This window comes from Ostrinia furnacalis, unplaced genomic scaffold, assembly GCF_004193835.3.
Source record: "Ostrinia furnacalis isolate ACB-3 unplaced genomic scaffold, ASM419383v2 OfSCF0191, whole genome shotgun sequence".
Classification (NCBI taxonomy): Eukaryota; Metazoa; Arthropoda; class Insecta; order Lepidoptera; family Crambidae; genus Ostrinia; species Ostrinia furnacalis.
The window spans coordinates 191,905-209,615 of NW_021130430.1; the positions used below are offsets into that span (position 1 = coordinate 191,905).

The 17,711-nt window shown below is 38.0% G+C and overlaps 1 protein-coding gene across 1 annotated transcript in view; it reads left to right on the top strand.

Moving 5' to 3' along the window:
• Positions 1-472: 472 nt before the first annotated feature.
• The window catches only part of osp (myosin phosphatase Rho interacting protein outspread), a gene marked incomplete at its 3' end in the record, with an annotated part of 122,312 nt that continues 105,073 nt past the window's right edge, over positions 473-17,711 (top strand). The window contains exon 1 of the mRNA XM_028306773.1: positions 473-1,011. Coding sequence (XP_028162574.1) covers positions 895-1,011 — 117 coding nt within the window. The remainder of the gene's footprint in view (positions 1,012-17,711) is intronic.

Below are 17,711 nucleotides of genomic sequence, written 5' to 3' on the forward strand. Positions count from 1 at the left end.
TATATTGTGGTGGAAGTGCTTTATGCCTCGGAATCATTTCACCCAGCTTCATCTCATACTAAAGCGATCGCCTTTGTTCATCTAGGATTTTTTTCCACGTTTATATTATGTGGGTTAAATATCTAATAACAGTTTAACAAAGGTATGATGTTAACCAATCTTAATTTCATTTAATGTTTGAACTATTGAATTTGCTTATTAAGTGCCATCTATGTACGAATGAACAAACTATTTCATAACTTCATCAATGGTTGTCAAACAACAGAGATGCTCATGCGCTTATATCCGCTTACCACTTAGTAAAGTTGCCGACAGATGTCACTTCTATCTTCAAGATAATTAATGAAATGTGGAAAAGAGAAAACACTATTGGATAGTACACTTAGCAGAATGAGACCGCAACAGCGCACTACTACAATGAAACATCACTACTACAGAGACAAGTTAAGTTGCCAGACACATAACAAGAAAAGAGAAGTTGTAAAACAACAACTGTGTTCGCTCGCTCGCTGCTTTGCTTTTCTATCAGATGTAAAATGGACGGGCGGTCGTGTTGCTGTGCGCTCGCGTATCCCGCGTGATCGTTTTCATATCGATGTTTATTGTTTTAAATTTTGACGTGAATACGAATATTGTTTATGCGATTGTTCGACTACTTCGGTGTTCGGTGCCGAAGCAGATTGTGTATGTGGATGTGTTTTTCATTTGACGTTGGCGCTCACTTCACTTGCAGTGATTTCGCTGATAGCTCACTCGCCGGTGGGTGCGCGTGATAAATAAACTACGTGTTCGGTTTTTAAAAAGGCGAATAGTCGCCTAGTGAGGGTGTTTTGCAGTTACGATGCTGCGTACGGTGACATAGTGAACGTTGTACTACCCTGACCTCTGACAATCATGTCTGGGCGATCGGATTGCAGGAAATTTGCACCAAACATCTTCAACAAGAGCAAATGCACTAATTGCTTCAGACAGAAGGAGGAGCACAGTGCCGAGGCTTTGGAATCTAATCGGGTGAGTACTGGCCACTTACAAAAAAGTTTTAGTCACTTCCATAACATAGATGATAGAACTGTTCTTGAGTGGGTGTGTAGTGTGCGTATGTGTGCGTGGGCTGGCCACTCTTTCAGGTGTTGTTGGTCTAACGGATTTTATCGAGTTATTAAAATTGTATTGAGCTTCGCTGGTACCGGCTAATAAGAGGGAATGGGTACGGCATTAATACCGGCTTTCGAGATGATTTTTGACAGCCAGCCTCCTAAGAGATTTTTTACTGGCTTTAGACTGACTGATGGAACATTCTGTAATATCAACAAAAAAACATAGGTAGGTAGGTAGGTACCTTCTTCTTACTCACATTTAACTGCTGCTGCTAAATTCTGCCTAATAAAGTGACGGTTCCATCCTGCTGTCGTCACCTTCGCCACCGAGAGAATTAAAAAAAAACAACGCTTCAAAATTGTCAGTTTCCGCTTTCCGTCCCGAAAAGATTTTGAAAGAGATAGTACGTAGGTACCTACCTACCTATAATGTATGAATGTGTGCCTAGCTATAAAAATATTTATTTATTTAGAAATGAATCACACCAAAAATCAAAGATAGCATGATCTATCTTATATCTCTAATCTCAATGACGTGTTATTGATAAATAAATAGGTACCTACACCAGGCCCAATTTTACCGGTTAATTGCCGGTTTTTCAATCGTCAGATATCTTTTATCTGAAGAATAAACTTGCGACTTTGACATACCTATTAATTTTCCATGCTGAAACTGCCAATGTGCCAAACTTATTCTGCAGTTTAAGTTATCCAACGATTGAAAAATCAGCCCTAAATCAAAATTCTTCCTATACTCGTACGTGTTACGTTATCCTGATTTTTTTTTATCGACTTTACTTTCTAGGTTTCTAGTAATTTTAAGATTTAAAAAACCTACCTAGTTGTAAAGGTAGCATTCGGATCAACGCGACCGCGACGCGCGACCGCGACCGGCGACCGCGACCGGCGACCGCGACCCACTGCTTTATATGAATTAATAGGAAGTGCTGACGGATGCAAGCGACCGAGTCGCGCGACGTGTGGGCGTGGCCTGCCGGCTACTTGCGTCGCGCGACTCGGTCGCTCACAAGGCAGTGCCGCGGCGCGACAGATGCAAAATGGCCGTGTTTTCTTCGCACGAAGACGAAATTTTAATAGAATTAGTAAGTAAAAACGCACCTGTATTCGATACGAGACTTCAAGCTTATAAAGATAATACTGTGAGAGACAATATTTGGGAAAAAATTGGAAAAGCATTAAATAAAACAAGTAAGTTCAAATGATACATATTTTTTATTAGAAAAGGTACTTATTTTTATTGTTTACAGATAGGTACTATTTTACTTTAACTGCAAACATACTGAGTTTCGTATGGGTCGCACGACTCGTGTCGCGAAGATTCGTAAGTAGCTGTCGCCCTGCGACCTGCGACCGGTCGCCGGTCGCGGTCTCGAGTCGCGGTCGCGCGTCGCGGTCGCGTTGATCCGAATGCTACCTTTAGGTGCAGCAGCGGAATAAAACCAGCCTTATCTATCTACTTGTGGTCAGTCAGGCAAACCCACCCGACAGTTGAATCACCCGAGTTCCGCTTGCGTTAAAAAAGATCACCTAGATGCGGTCAGCACATCTGTAATCTAGAGTTGGTCTGGTCTGGACCAAAGCAGGATATGACGACATACAGCAGCAGCTACTATCTTCTTGATCCTTATATCCGTTGGCGCAGAGAGCAGTTTAACAGGAATTTTTACGGTACAATGTATGTATGTACCTACGCTCCTCGGACCCTGTATGGCAAAATGTTTTTTCACGCCATTAGAATGTTGTCAGAACGACTCCAAAAGGACTGAAGAACAGGAATGTCTGCTGCACTATTTTTGATTTTAAAATCAAACAGAAATAAGCATAGAAAACAAGAGGCATTAAACGAAATAGTCCTCATTACCTACACAAATTCCTAATTTTTGTCGTGTTCCGTGTAAAACCATGAGTGCTCTGGTTGTTGAGGGAAATACTCGCATACATTAATTATAATATTCATAGCCTCTCCAGTGTTAGACGAGTTATATTATGCACTTATAATAAATATAATATAACCAGCCCCTCAAATTGCAGACGGACATGTCTCGGAGTCGACGTCATCGCCTTCGCCTCCATTTTATTGAAATGATTGAAAAAGGAAAATGGGTATGGAATGTTTAACCAGGAGTTTTGGCAGTCTTATCATAAATTGGCACAAAATGTGAGAATATCCCACATTTTGTAAAAGATTTGTGCAATTTTACATGTGAAATTATCATAACCGAAGAAATAGCAGTGTATTTCACTGCTATTGAGATGGACGGATAAATAATTGAGCTTAATAAGGTCTCTCAAACCTGAAGACCTTCAAGTTTTCTTTTAACAAAAATACGACTGCATTCGTTAAGATTAGAGGATGTGCCTCTAATTGCACAGATTTAACGTCGGACTGCATGTGTTTCCTCATTTTCATCAACACGTTCAATTAAAATTGATCTTTTAACAACTACCTGGCGGAAAACGCTATGATGGCTGGTTTTTCTGGCGAGCAAGATCGTAATTATAAATGTTGAAAAAACATATTTGAGGGATTGCAATCAGGCTCTTTCAAAATTCATATCAACTCCAAAATTAAAGATACCGGTACTTTCCTAGTAACGTTCAAAGGTGTGTAGTCTTGTTGTTACTCAATTGGAAAAAAAAATGCAAAAAGTTATTATTCTTATTCAATATCTACACCTGTTATTTCACGACGCCAGTTTTTCACAGTTCCAGAAAGCCTGTACATTAAAATGGCGTGGAATCTTTAGAAATATTACTAATAAAATCAATTATTCCCGGTTATTTTCCATTCCCATTTGTATCCCACGATTGCAATTCTAATGGCGGCTATCAATAGTATCAATAAACATGTGTGACTGCCCCCGGACCGCTCATGCGAAAAGCATGGCTCTCTGGCCATACAAATTGTTAATTATGCGATAAGTACAACGATTATCATAGTCGAAGGCCTTGCAGATTGTTTGCCTTTTATGATAGTGATTACAGTTAACACGGTTTTAACCTTTTTCCTGGCTTAAAAGTTAATAACTCTGAGTCTTTTGAGTACCTAAAGAGCTCATCAGAACATTTTGTTACAATACTACACTAATTAGTTAGCTACAAGCAACGTCCGTACTTAATATTTAAAAAATAAGTTATCCGCTAAAAGTGGTGCTTTGATCGTTCATTATTTCAGCACTCGTTTACATTAACCCTCTAATTATTATCGCAGTTACGCGTTTAAGGTCACTGTGAAAGCTGACAGTTTAACCGCTAAGTAACGTCATCAACGGTGCAGTGAAACAAAAACAAATAATATTTATAGAGGTCGACTCCACGCGTGCTCACGTCTGAGTCATCTCGTTTTGGAATTAATAAGTTAATGGAAGATGTACTCAGGTTAAGAAGTTATTTAACTTGAAAATAAATAAGTACCTACTTAACTTTATTCTTCAATTCCCATAATAAGGGTTTCTTGAAAGTCCCACTTAAAAGGTCTAAGAATTTATTCATCATATTCATCATAAACAGGCAAATACTGATCACCGAAAGGAAAGATAAATCGCTAAGACTCTATAATTAATTATTATAAATGCGTTTATAATTTTATTATTTATATCAGTGTATTTTACCCTAAAATAGCACAACACTATTGATTCAATCAATTGAAGTCGCAGTCGCAGCCTCATTTGTTTGAAATAAATCGATGTGTGAAAGTGACGACAATTTGTTACTCCAAGGCGTTTCTATTCCATTTGCTGTGCTGGATTGTCACGAAAGAATAAAGTATGTTAACGAGCATAATAGGCTCGAAAATTTCTTAAAGCTGTTTTAGAATGGCCATTCGGTGTGTTTGTGTAACTTGTAGGTTAGCAATTTCATTCAATCAAATGTAAATAAGTAGGTTGTATCATAATAATCTATGAGCATTAGTTTTTTTTACACCCTGAGACTTCTTTCCATGAAAAAACATGAAAAAAACCTTTATAATCTGTTCTTTTATTTCCAGCCAGTCATGGCGCCAAAAATAAGACAAAAACCGATTACAACATTCAAAACGCGATAATTAGCCGTATTGGATTAAAGTTCTTTATCATGGCGATAATGAGACTGTGGAAGACACATGGCCGTAATTTTGGTCTAAATACACACGAGTCACTTACGTAGAGGCACAGCTGTTAAAACAAGGTGGCGCATGTAGTAACCCCGTTGAGGCCCTGTTTTGTAATCGAATGACAACATTTGAGTTGCAATATTTTAAAAATTAACAGGTAACGGTAACCTCAGGTGTGCCGTTCGCTCGCAATAAAATTGGCTATGGTGTTAATTCCTGTGTATTTGTAAATGACACACAAAAAACTGCGGAAGATATCAATGAACTAGATATGCCTTCTGTAGATAAACTCTATGAGGCATCATAGAGGCACGTTAGTACATTCACATTTAACCGATTAGTGTTCCTGGCGAATTCTAAGTTATAGTTTTTTTTAAACTTGGCGATACAACAACTACAAGGTCTACAAGTCGCGAATAAAATTTCTAATAAGCTATCACACCTCTTATCTTGTAATTTTGCTTTAGGTATTTACTGATACGATATGAACAAGCCAACGGCTCTGTAATTTTAAAGTGTAGATAAGATTTAAACACCCGATAGACCCCTGTTAAAATAAGGAGGATTGGGCATGGAACCAAATGGAACTGCTTCTCAAGAAAAACTTTAGCTTACACCATTACCACTGATTAGTTCAGTAAGTTACACATTGTTCTACTGCTCATAGCAACCTGAATCTTCAAAATCTTGACAATCGAACTACTGAAATGCTTGTCAATTGCCTGAATTGTCTGCATGCAAAGTCTGCTAAAGTCTGTCTGCATTCATTCCGCTAATAACCTGTGGATAATCAAGCACAAAACAACCAGGTTTGGCCACGTGACAGTGTCAAAGCCAAGGCTAAGTCGAGCCTCCGATCGTCATAATACTCCGCCGGAATTTCAACCTTAATCCTCGGAAATACGTAACCGTGGAAATATTAAAACAGTGTATTCATAATACGGAAACGTCAAACCTAAATAGCTAGGTTTGGACAATTATCTTGACAAATGCTCCACTAACGAAGTGACGCGCGCCATGTACGATGCGCGTGCGGTGACGGACCAATAGGAAGCTAACGATCTGACAATGGCCGCCGCCTGTACACGCTTTGCTAAATAGATGCTAATTTTTATATTATGCTTGTGTAACGAATGCGGTGAAAGTTCTTGCTTATTAAGCAAATGTCTTCCTAGTGTTCGCGGCGGCTTGTTATGCGGAGACCTGTCTGTCATTGCGGCGCTTTCCTCCTTAATAGACTCATTTTGTTGGTTTGTTAGGCGTTTTAATATGTACAAAATAGGCTAATGGCTAGTTTTTATGTTTACAAAACAAGTTATAATTTCTGTACGTCGTTAAATATGATAATTTGCGTTTTTAATTGGTAAAACTGACACTTTGACACATATTAAGCAACAAGCCAAAGTACTAACTTTATTTTGGCTAATAAAACTCGTAGAAAGTGACAGTCGAAATGTCACGTAGTTGCTGGCATTTTCGGAATCCATGTTCGCATGTATGTGGGCCGAATTTCTAATTTCAAGGTTAATTAGTAATCGTGTTATCTCGCTTGGCGTCATCGAACGACTTGCGCCTGCGCACGGCGACAACCGCACATAATAATGCCACATCTACATTATTGACAATTACATTATGCTGTCTTTAGTCTCTTCTTCTTCTTTTCGTGTCGACAACCAACCTTAGTCTCTAATTTGAGCATTTAAAATGAAGCCAGACATTTTTTAACCAAAACATTATTCACCTGATAAATCGAGTCGCAGTAAAAAGAAAAAAAAATTAAAGTGCACGTATTATCCCATTTATGAGAGCTATTGTTATGTTATGAATTATGATCGTCATTATTAACACTCTGCTAAACTTTTTCCTAGGTCTACAACTTATTTTATTAATACTTACAGCCTACAGGTATTTATTATGAAGTAAATAACAAGCAACGCGTGAAATGAACACTTAGCTGGCTATTAAAACATTGTTTGTTTTAATTAAATAATACCTTTGACCACTCATGCACTTGAATTGTTGTAATTCACACCTGTTTGGTGATTTACTTTGTGAATCACAATTCACAGCTGTTAAAGACGCACAAAATATTTTGTTCGATGACAATGGTTTTATTAATCAATGATTTGTTTATTATGCGTAGGTACTCGTACATTAAAAGTTGAGGTGGTAAAAGACGTTATAACACACGTAGTTAAAACGTAAAATACCTACTATGTAAATAACAAAACCAGTGGTAGGGTTAAAAGTGCTTTTTTCAAGCCTATTTACAGAAATAAATGAGTTTTAATGAGTTTTAGTCTGTGGAAGAAAATCTTTAATGCAACCATTTAGGAAGAAGAAAGAGGAAGTAAACTTACTATGTTTAATTTTCCTACTAAAACGACTAAATTAAGACTGCCGCAATATTATTGACTGAAAATAAACATAGCTCAAATGTAATTGGAATCGGTCCTTCGAGCCGGACTATGTTATGATGATGACCCGCGTGGACTGTATTTCCTACTGACTGGAATAGGACCTGGTGGAAATCTAGAATGCCTAAAAGGATTTAAATGGAAAGTCACTTTAAGGGCCAAACAGACTGTGTTTTAGACAAGATCAAGGCAAGACAACTTCAAAAACAAAAAACAACAAAAATAAAATATCAAAAAGGATTGCTGGTGAATCTCCCAGCAACATCTAGAATATTGCAAGTCGTTAGCGCTGGCAGGATACAGAATACAGAACACAGAATCAGGGTAACCGCAAGGTCGGGGTGAGAAGCTAGCAGTTACGGCGACAACTGCATTATTGCATCTTAATGTGACAGGTTAGGTATCGCTGTTGCTGTAGTGTACAAGCCCTCTATGCAAGCTATGTAACTCTCCCTAACGGCGACGTATATTGCCAATATGTTTGTGCATGTAAAGGGAACGCTCGAACGGGAGCTAGATCGGGGAGATATCGGCAGACATTTGGAAAAGAAAAATGGCTACCACCAATTTTCTGCACAGTGTACAGAAAAATATCGCAATATTATGTGCAAAATTTCATATTTTTGATAAATATCATACATTTTATTAACGTTTATCAATTTCATCGTCAATCACACTTGTCATCCCAACTTCCCAACTTAATATTATAAATGCGAAAGTAACTCTGTCTGTCTGTCTGTTACGCTTTCCCGCTTAAACCTCGCAACCGATTTTGATGAAATTTGGCATAGAGATAGTTTGAGTCCCGGGAAAAAACATAGGATAGTTTTTATCCCGGTTTTTGAAACAGGGACGCGCGCGATAAAGTTTTTCTGTGACAGACAAAATTCCACGCGGGCGAAGCCGCGGGCGGAAAGCTAGTTTACTTAATATCTTAAGTAATGTGTCCTTTAGTGACATTCAAAGAAATTCAACATTTTTTAGACTAGCACGTGCTGTTCACTCAGTACTATTTCGTCGATGTCTTCATAGTCTATGGAAAAAAGACAACAAAAGTGTGATAGAACATGTATATTTCGAAGACGGTTCATTAGCTATGAAAAAAAAAACGGCAAAAGTGTAGAATATTGTTAACAATTCTTCTTTTGCTGGCAGTAAGCGGTGAACATTATGGAGACAAACATACTCTTATCCCCGTGTTTATTTTTAGTTAATGAAGTTTAATTTATGAATTCTAAGGGAAGATCAAAAATGTAATGTGTGTCACTAATCCACATATGTACCGGCCTTAAGTGGGTCGTCTCGTTAGCACACACCTTTGCGCCCGGCGCGGCTTGTCATTTACCCGGAAAATAATTACCTTCTCCCACTTTCTCGGCGTTAGTGCTCTTTAGTGGGTCGCCGGTGTTTGTTTTAAAGAAATTAACGTTTTGCCAACTGGTTCCGACTTCCAACGGTCACGCACAGTGGGCCGAAAAAATGGCGGTCAGAAAAAAAACATTTTCGGTAAATTCCACTTTGTAAATCGAAGGACAATTTTGGATATGTTCTGGTATGAGAAAACCGTTCTCAAAAATAAAGAAAAATATCCTAATTTATAAAAGGTAGGCACGTACTTTCTGATTATTATATTGCGCATAACATGCATAAAATTTCATCGTAATGGGGTTGTATGCTAAATAATTGTATTAATCTGCATACTACATTAATTAAAGCAACATTAAGAGTGAAATCATGATATCCGCAGAAGTCCGTTGTATTCAAACTGTTGGCCCACTGTGTGGCGCCGCGCATTTGCGGTTAATGCGTAAGCCCAGAACGCAAACGCTCGTTTAGTACTTTGACATACTTTTTATTACTCAAAACTGGATTTACATACATGTGTAGAAGTAGCTGACCTTCAAACGGCACCTGACACTTCGGAATCAATTACAAAATCGTCCAATTCGAACCTCCGTGCTAAGTTGCAGTCGTAAATCTACCGACAGACGCTGTATAAATATTTGATACACCGTTCCTAACTCACAAAGGAGCGATCCCTAAAAGTGATCCGAACAACAACGCTATGGAGTTGGAATAGTCAAATTAAAAAAGAAATGGGATGCTACGTCCGTGTTACTGATGCGCCCAGTGGGTGTAGAGCTCTTTCTCCACATTTTTTGTGGGACGCATTGTGACGTAAGACGAGGTGGATAGGTCAGGTAAGATTGGTGGGGCCGAGTAGTGTAACATAAAAAGGAGTGCATGAGGAATGCGCTGATCGCAGGTGCAACGGCCCCGGGCTCCGCCCCCGACTCGCATTTTTGTGTCCGTACGACTAATACGAGATCGAAACTCAGTTCTAGTCGATGCCTTAAAACTTGAGAATCAATTTGAGTTTAACTTGCAACTCGAGAAAAGTCATTGAATTGAACTTCATGAGACATTTTAAACTAAAGAACACACAAAACGTATTCATGTGACTAAACGAGAAGATTATTACAGTTCCATTAACCGACATCATAAAGCAGTAACAGCTAATCTTTGCTAACTACAAGTTTCAAGGTGCACAAATGTCGTTGGATCGTTAAACCGATAGTTGTCGGAACAATAACTGTCTCAGGTGTCTGACAGTTAAAACCTTACCGACTCCATGGGAAGAGACCATGTGACGAGCGGTTGTCGAATGACAACAGGCCGGTTGAGTAATGTCCTATGCTTTTTATTGAAGGTCGGTGGTAGGTAATTTGATAGGGTAGAAATGTGACGCTAAGGATTTGTTCAAACTCTATTGAGTGCCTTTAAAGTGGCTTTCGGAAGTGACGAAGTGCTAACATAGATACGGATTTATAATGGCTAGAGACTTTACAAGTTTTTTTCGTGAAGTGTAAAAGTGTTTTTGCGAATATTAATGTTTATTATTGCTTATAATGCTTTTGACTGGGTCAGTTGTGCACGTGTGACACCGTAAAATTAGTAAAAAAGATAAATATAGTAATAAATAACGTGCTCTATTCGCTACATTAGGTCATGAATAATTTTAACGAAACGCAGCGGTATTCCGAGTTTGATTACAACTAGGAGTTGTTTTTCTAGGTTTCCGTGCTACGCGATACCTGTTCGGATATTCAAAATTAATGTAATCTACAGTTATCGGTTGATAAGCCAGACTCATAATAACGCCACTCCTAAGCCTGACCTTTGATATCCTTTAGATAAGCTTGGATTACGTCATAAACATACATACAGCTTAATAAAGTGTTTAGTTAATACGCCTCCATTCAGTTCTAATTTTATCATAGTTCTCGGCCTCTTTTGTCATCTAAACTCTTTTTAATCTGTGGATATAAAAGCGGCCATTGTTTAAAAACAAATGACCTCCGTTAAATAAATGTAAAGCGTAGTGCACACGGATGGATGCGTTCCGTTTAATGCATTAAGCGCATACGGCCTCAGCCGCGCGTCCTAATGACCGTCCTTTATTCACGCTTTATTCCATTTCTTTACACGTTGCATTGCATTTCATGATAGTAAATCTCTATGACGATAATTTATGCGTTGAATTAAAGTTTACGAGCCACTCTGTCTACGATCGAAGCGATGTCACATATCAAATTCATATACAAAACTCGTTCTCACGACTGCACCTGTCAGATTAATTCTGGATACATACACCCAACAACGTAAACATTTTTTATCGATTGGAAAATGAAACATAAACGGAATGTGAAGTATTTAACATGGTCGTTACTCGTCTATGGCATCGAAACGGAAATTTCATAATCTTAAATGTTAAGAAGTTGTTCGTTATTAAGTTATTGTTGATGGTACCTATTTTATGCAGTGTCTTGCTGTTAATATTTTTTCATTTTGTATTGGGCTAGTGCATTACATTATCTGCGAATGTTTTACCAGTCACGATGCGTTTTTACATTAGCATATTCACAATCTAGACTAGAGATAGCGGCGTAAAGCTAAAGTGTACCACTAATTAAAACGTTAAAAATACAATTTGTTTCGTTTTGTTTCGAAAAAGCCAATATGGCGGCGTTTGCGTACAGAAGCGAGTGCACGGCCTGTTGTGCGTGCATTTAATTACCAGATATTTCTTATTATTTCATTTAGAAATAGGCTTGGGGACCGATAACGTCGGTATCCTCACTCTACCACACGGGCACGGACAGATAGTGCGTGTAAATACTGTGAGAATGTATTCCTTTTAATGGACTTAATTAATTCTAATTACCTTTATAACGTTGGGTTAAACAGTACCAATGTCAACGAAAGATTAAAAATTAAGTTTTAACTATTTGCATGAGTGTCAGCTCAGCTTTTATTTACAAAAAATAGTGTTAACTAATGAAAACCAGGGTGAACAGTGTTATTTTATAAAGTTACCCAAGAAATCATGACCGCAAATATTAACTTTATAGCTCTTTTCGAAATGCATTTTGATTTTATTCAACACTAACCATATGTAATCTATTATATAAAAGAAAGTCGTGTTAGTTACTCCACTTATAACTCAAGAACGGCTGAACTGATTTAGCTGAAAATTGTCAGGGAGGTAGTTTAGAGCCAGGAGAAGGACATAGGATACTTTTTATCCCGTTATTTATTGCCATTAAGGCGGAACAAAGTTCGCCGGGTCAGCTAGTCTAACTTAAAATTGATTGATTTTTAAAAGCAAAACTGCTATTTTGCATTACATTTCATAACCATATCTTGAATTAACTGCCAGCTTAGATTATCTTGCATCAGGTACTTCGTTAAACTTACATTCGATTAGGAATGGGTGCATCTCTAAGCCTGTCGATACAGACCGCTCCTGGGCACCAGTTCTGTCGTAAAAAAGCCATTACGATCCTTGGCGACGGTATACCCTCTCTTTTTAGCACGTGTCTTATCCCTGATGAGAGAACGGGATAAGAAATCAAGATTCTTGGTTAGATATTGCGGTTATAGCTAAGTCATAGCATGGATGCGACCAATAATACTAGCCGGTCCTGTATGGTAATTCAGTAATTACGTGTTTATCCGTGACCGGGCTATTTTAAACTGAACCCTGGTGAAACGGAACCGCGTAACAAAATTAGAGTTCCGATAGTTCGATAGAATAAGTTTTGTGATTTCTGAATCATCCCGAGGGCATGTTGTTGGTCCAATTGAGCTGTCAGATGCTTGTGGCGGTTCATTAAGTCTGACCTTAGTTGTTAAACCTGTAGTATCTCATCAGCCAACAGTCATGTATTTAAGAAAACCGCATTAAATTGCAGTAAGCGCCACCCGAAATGTCAAACTGACTTAAACTTATGTCCTTTCATATCCAATTGGGGTGGTTATACACTCATCTCAGTCTTCAACTTCTAAAACTTTGAAACAAATACGGTTGGGCCATTCCGTCTTTGGTCAATTACCTTTACAATAGCGGCGTGCACAGGCTATACAACCAATTAGACTAGTCCAACAAAAGTTCTTTCTTCAGCCGCGTCATCATTGACAAGTCAATGTCGAGAAATAAAGGTCGCGGCGGCGTTGGGCAATTCTGATGCAACAGACCTGTGTCTTGTAAGGTTGTAACCGATAATACTGCGGCTTTCGTAATTGAATTAACCATGTACGGCTTCGCAATGAAATTGATGAAAATTACATACAATTAAAAGCTAGAGTTGTATGGGATCGATCGCAGGCTCCTTCCACAATGGCAGTGGGGGCGCTATAATTGAATGGAGCATTCATAGTAAGTAACTTATAATTGGTGCTTGTATTGTGTGATGATTCTTCAACATTAGGATGCGGCATAATAGAAAATCAATTGTCTCGAGCGTCATCCCCGACAATTTTAATGTGCAGGTTCTTTTTCTTAAATTTATATTCAATTAGCTTTCCGCCCGCGGCTTCGCCCGCGTGGAATTTTGTCTGTCACAGAAAAACTTTATCGCGCGCCCTGTTTCAAAAACCGGGATAAAAACTATCCTATGTTCTTTCCCGGGACTCAAACTATCTCTATGCCAAATTTCATCAAAATCGGTTGCGAGGTTTAAGCGGGAAAGCGTAACAGACAGACAGACAGACAGAGTTACTTTCGCATTTATAATATTAGTTGGGATCACCAGCATCAACTCCTTTAGTCTACTCTACTGCAAGAGCTCTAATGAAGGCTTGCTACTTTAGTTGGCTACACTTTAGTTTGTTTATTTGGCTACACTTTCCATGCTGGCCAAACGAGCTATCGGGATGATGTTCGCATATTTGTCTCTACTTATGCCTTAGCCTTTTACGACATCCACGAGAAGATTGGAGTTCTGGAGTTCTATTTTAGTCTGCCGAAACCACACGTCTAATATTAAATATTTTTCGCTTATATTTTCCTCACATCATACAAAAGTTTCTCAGAAGAAAACCCCACAAACATACGAATAACATCTTCCAATGTTACATTGTTAATATTATGATCAATAGTAAAGGTTATCCCTTTATACTATAGTTATTAAAATTCTACCTTATTTTTCCTTAACTTGTAACAATTTGTAGATTATTTTAGATTTATCTTAGTCCAAAGATGTTTAGTATAATAAGCATTTTGTATCTACATTTAGAAACAAGTTTACATAACAATATGGCTTGACTAATCACGTATGTTCGCTTCTAAATGTTGTAGTTGTAATGTATCTCTAAGATGATCGGATAAACACAAAACACTATTCATAACATAATAAAACTTTTTTACGATTATTTTATTTATGCCTACGCGTATGTCGAAGTATTAATAAGTGAGTTCGATTAATAGATAGGTTACTCGTAGTTCTGTCTGTTTTACCTATCAAGAAAATAACCTGACTAATATTTTGTATGTAATAAGAGTCATGAATTAGATGCATGTTACTAATTAGGGATTGCAATCCCGCAGGATTGCGGCGGTTTTCCTAGTTCCATCTTTACATTGCATGTCAGATTTCGCAAAATATCCCTATAACAAATTATACAAAAGATGCCAGTTACAAAGTGTTAGCGCTGACCTGTCATCCGTTCATCCGGATCCGTCCGTTTTGCTTGGTTAGACCAATGTTGATACGTTTGTCAGACAAATATCAGTGGCAATAATGCTTAGTTAAATTAATACGTTATTAATCGACCTTAATCTGATATAAGTATGTACTTTGGTATGTCAACGTTATTCCATACACAGTTGCCAATAGTACAGTGTAAGTACACCACTAAACATAAAAAGAACACTTTATTTCAGTCCTCGACGATATCTTTATAAAGTTATAACTGTTCCATCTCTGACTATTTGTATGTAATTCTGAGTCGTAATTATGGTTCGTTAAGGCTTTTGAATAGCTGTAAGATAAGACTAAAGTTCTACTTAAGATCGAAGTAAAGTTCATACAGTAAAGTAAGTAGCTTCGCCGTTTTTTGACCAGTAAAAAAAGTTTAGGAGAGAAATGAATGTAGGCTTCCTGAATGCGGATAACACTTCTACAATTTTAAATTTTCTCAGAACGATAGAACTATAGACAAAAGGTATAGTCTCTACTCAGGGTGTATTCATCAAAGTGATCCACAATATATTATGATTCTTTTGCATTCATGTATCAATTTGATGAATAAGCTGTATCAAATGTCATCAACGACTATTGTCTCGTCGGTCAACAATCGAAATATTTGCTTTCTTTGTCACACAATGTTCTTATTGTTTCGTGTTTGTAAGCCGATCCGCAAAATTGTAAACACATTCTGAAGAAGTGACCGATGTTTGGTGGTTTCAATGGAAAACAAAAGGCTATCACGTTTCGCTGTCGCTGAATTGTTTTGGCAACATCAGCCGTTGTGCGAATGTTTGTTTATTGCAATATTGTTATTGTCCCACAGTCTCTACAACTACCATTAGTCAATGACTGTAAACTATCGCAATCTTGCGACATTATAAATGCGCAATGTGAAAAACTATCATTCAATTCAACATTTGACTACTTTATTACCTAAGAGCCCATTCTCTTGATCCATCCATTCACTAAAGGTATGCGATCATCACCACCACCCTTCGACATTCGTCACACCAAAAGAGCTGCTAATATATTACCGACAAAACTTCTGTTTAGAAATTATACCACAATTTTAAGCAATAAAGGGTTTCAATTCTAAACTTACATTACCTTATGATGACTCACCAAAATCCTTACGCCAACGTAAACCCCTAAACTCCCATGAATTCCGCAGCATCCTTCCACGAAAGATGGCGTAACCGCGAATACGCATGTCTCATGCGCACAATTGAGTGTCTAAACGCAGCGCAGGCGCAGCATTAGCATACCCGCAGAGCGCGGCCCACGCACCGGCTATCCATCATCGAGGAGCAAGGGCGTAACCGCCAACATTACGAATTTATGCGAACGTTCGCCATTTGCTGTACTTGTGGCAAAGACAAAATTGATCTTCAACTTTGTCATGGTTTAAGAAATTCACGAAAATTCTTCGGGTTTTCCCTTCGTCCATTGATGATTTAAATTCTTTATCTTATTTTAGCCCTTTATTAGTTATGCAGTCGCAAATATCTTCTACAGTTACTGCCGCGACGAAATCGACGGCGTCGGCTGTTGATCAAAAGAAGTGGCGCAAGAAACTCAGTCAACTTTGTCAGCCTTTTGTTTATGAATGAACTTTGCGTAACCTTAACATGTTTGAATAACATGCCAAACCTATATTTGTGTATAGTAACCTCACTGTGCTACACACACCTGCGGAGCCGGTGACAAATTCGATACAATACGACCATTGCAAGACTCGTAAACAGGTTTTTATAAAACCCTCCTGTCGAAGGATCAGGATAAGGGTAAATGAAGCTTTTATCCAACACAAATCGCAGTTCAAGGCTGCAGATAATGGGCCTTGTATCCAAAACGTCCTTACCATTTTACGAATGACAAAGATCTTTATCCATTCATGGTTGCTTCGGTATTCATTCCAGCCCGTGTCGACGCTGGCGACTCGTTCGCGTGGAGTTTAAATACTGTAAACATAATCACCAATTTATTCCCTTCCGAGAGAGGATTTCTGAAAATTCAAAGAATGCCAATAAAATTTTCCTGTCCTGTAGAAAGATTCGTTTAAGTGGTCATCTCCTACGCCTAGATACAAACTACTTGTCACAGTCTATGTTTTAGCAAATGATCGATTACATACTGTGGTTTCTCAATGTAGGTATTATTTTAAGTAATCTTTGGTGGCGCTTAATCCCTAACGCCTCTCAGAACATGAGAACATTAGCGTTGTGTGCGTGAACCGTCTGAGACCAATAACCATGCGTGACTAGAAATACTTTACGTGCAAATTTCAACTTTGTAACTTAGAATTTGTACTTTGGAAGGAATTTTGTAATGTGCCCGTGTAGCTCGCAATACATATAATTTTAAAATTCCCAAGTCTCGTAGCCATTGTTACTGTAAGAGCCAAGATTTATCTTTTTGGAGATTTTTGATATTATGAAGTTGTTTATTTTCGTTGTAAAGTCCATTCGGCGTTCTCATTCGGCATTGAATTGAAATGCCTCAATGAAAATACCTCAAAGGCAAATTTTATTTGTGTGTAAATTCTGAATTTTGTGAACGATTTGAGATAATCTTGGGTTTACGCCCTAAAGCTCGAGGCTTTTACGACTCGCTTCAACTTTAGGTGTTACTTTTGTTGAAGATTTATGTCGTTAAATAACCATATAGGTTTGCCATTAAATATTTATACAGGTGTTCGTTTATAGTGACGAATCGCGGAAACTATGTTAAACCTATTTCTAACGATTTCCGTTTAGGTTATTAATGAATGGTTTCCTTTGAAGTAGTTAATGCATTTGCATTTACGCAGGGTAAATTCTTAAGGCGAGGTCGATGCAGCTCTTAGCTATGGCATTTCAATTGATTGATACCTTAACTAAATAGGAGAATAATTACACTAGTCAGACAGTAGGACAGCTTACAGCACTATCCCTTTCATCCAAAGTGGTGTATGCTGTATTTACCTAACGTAAAGACCAATTAATTAAGTATAAGTTATTTTAACAAGGCACTTACTCAATTGCAATTAGATAAAGCATTTCAAGGCTGCTTT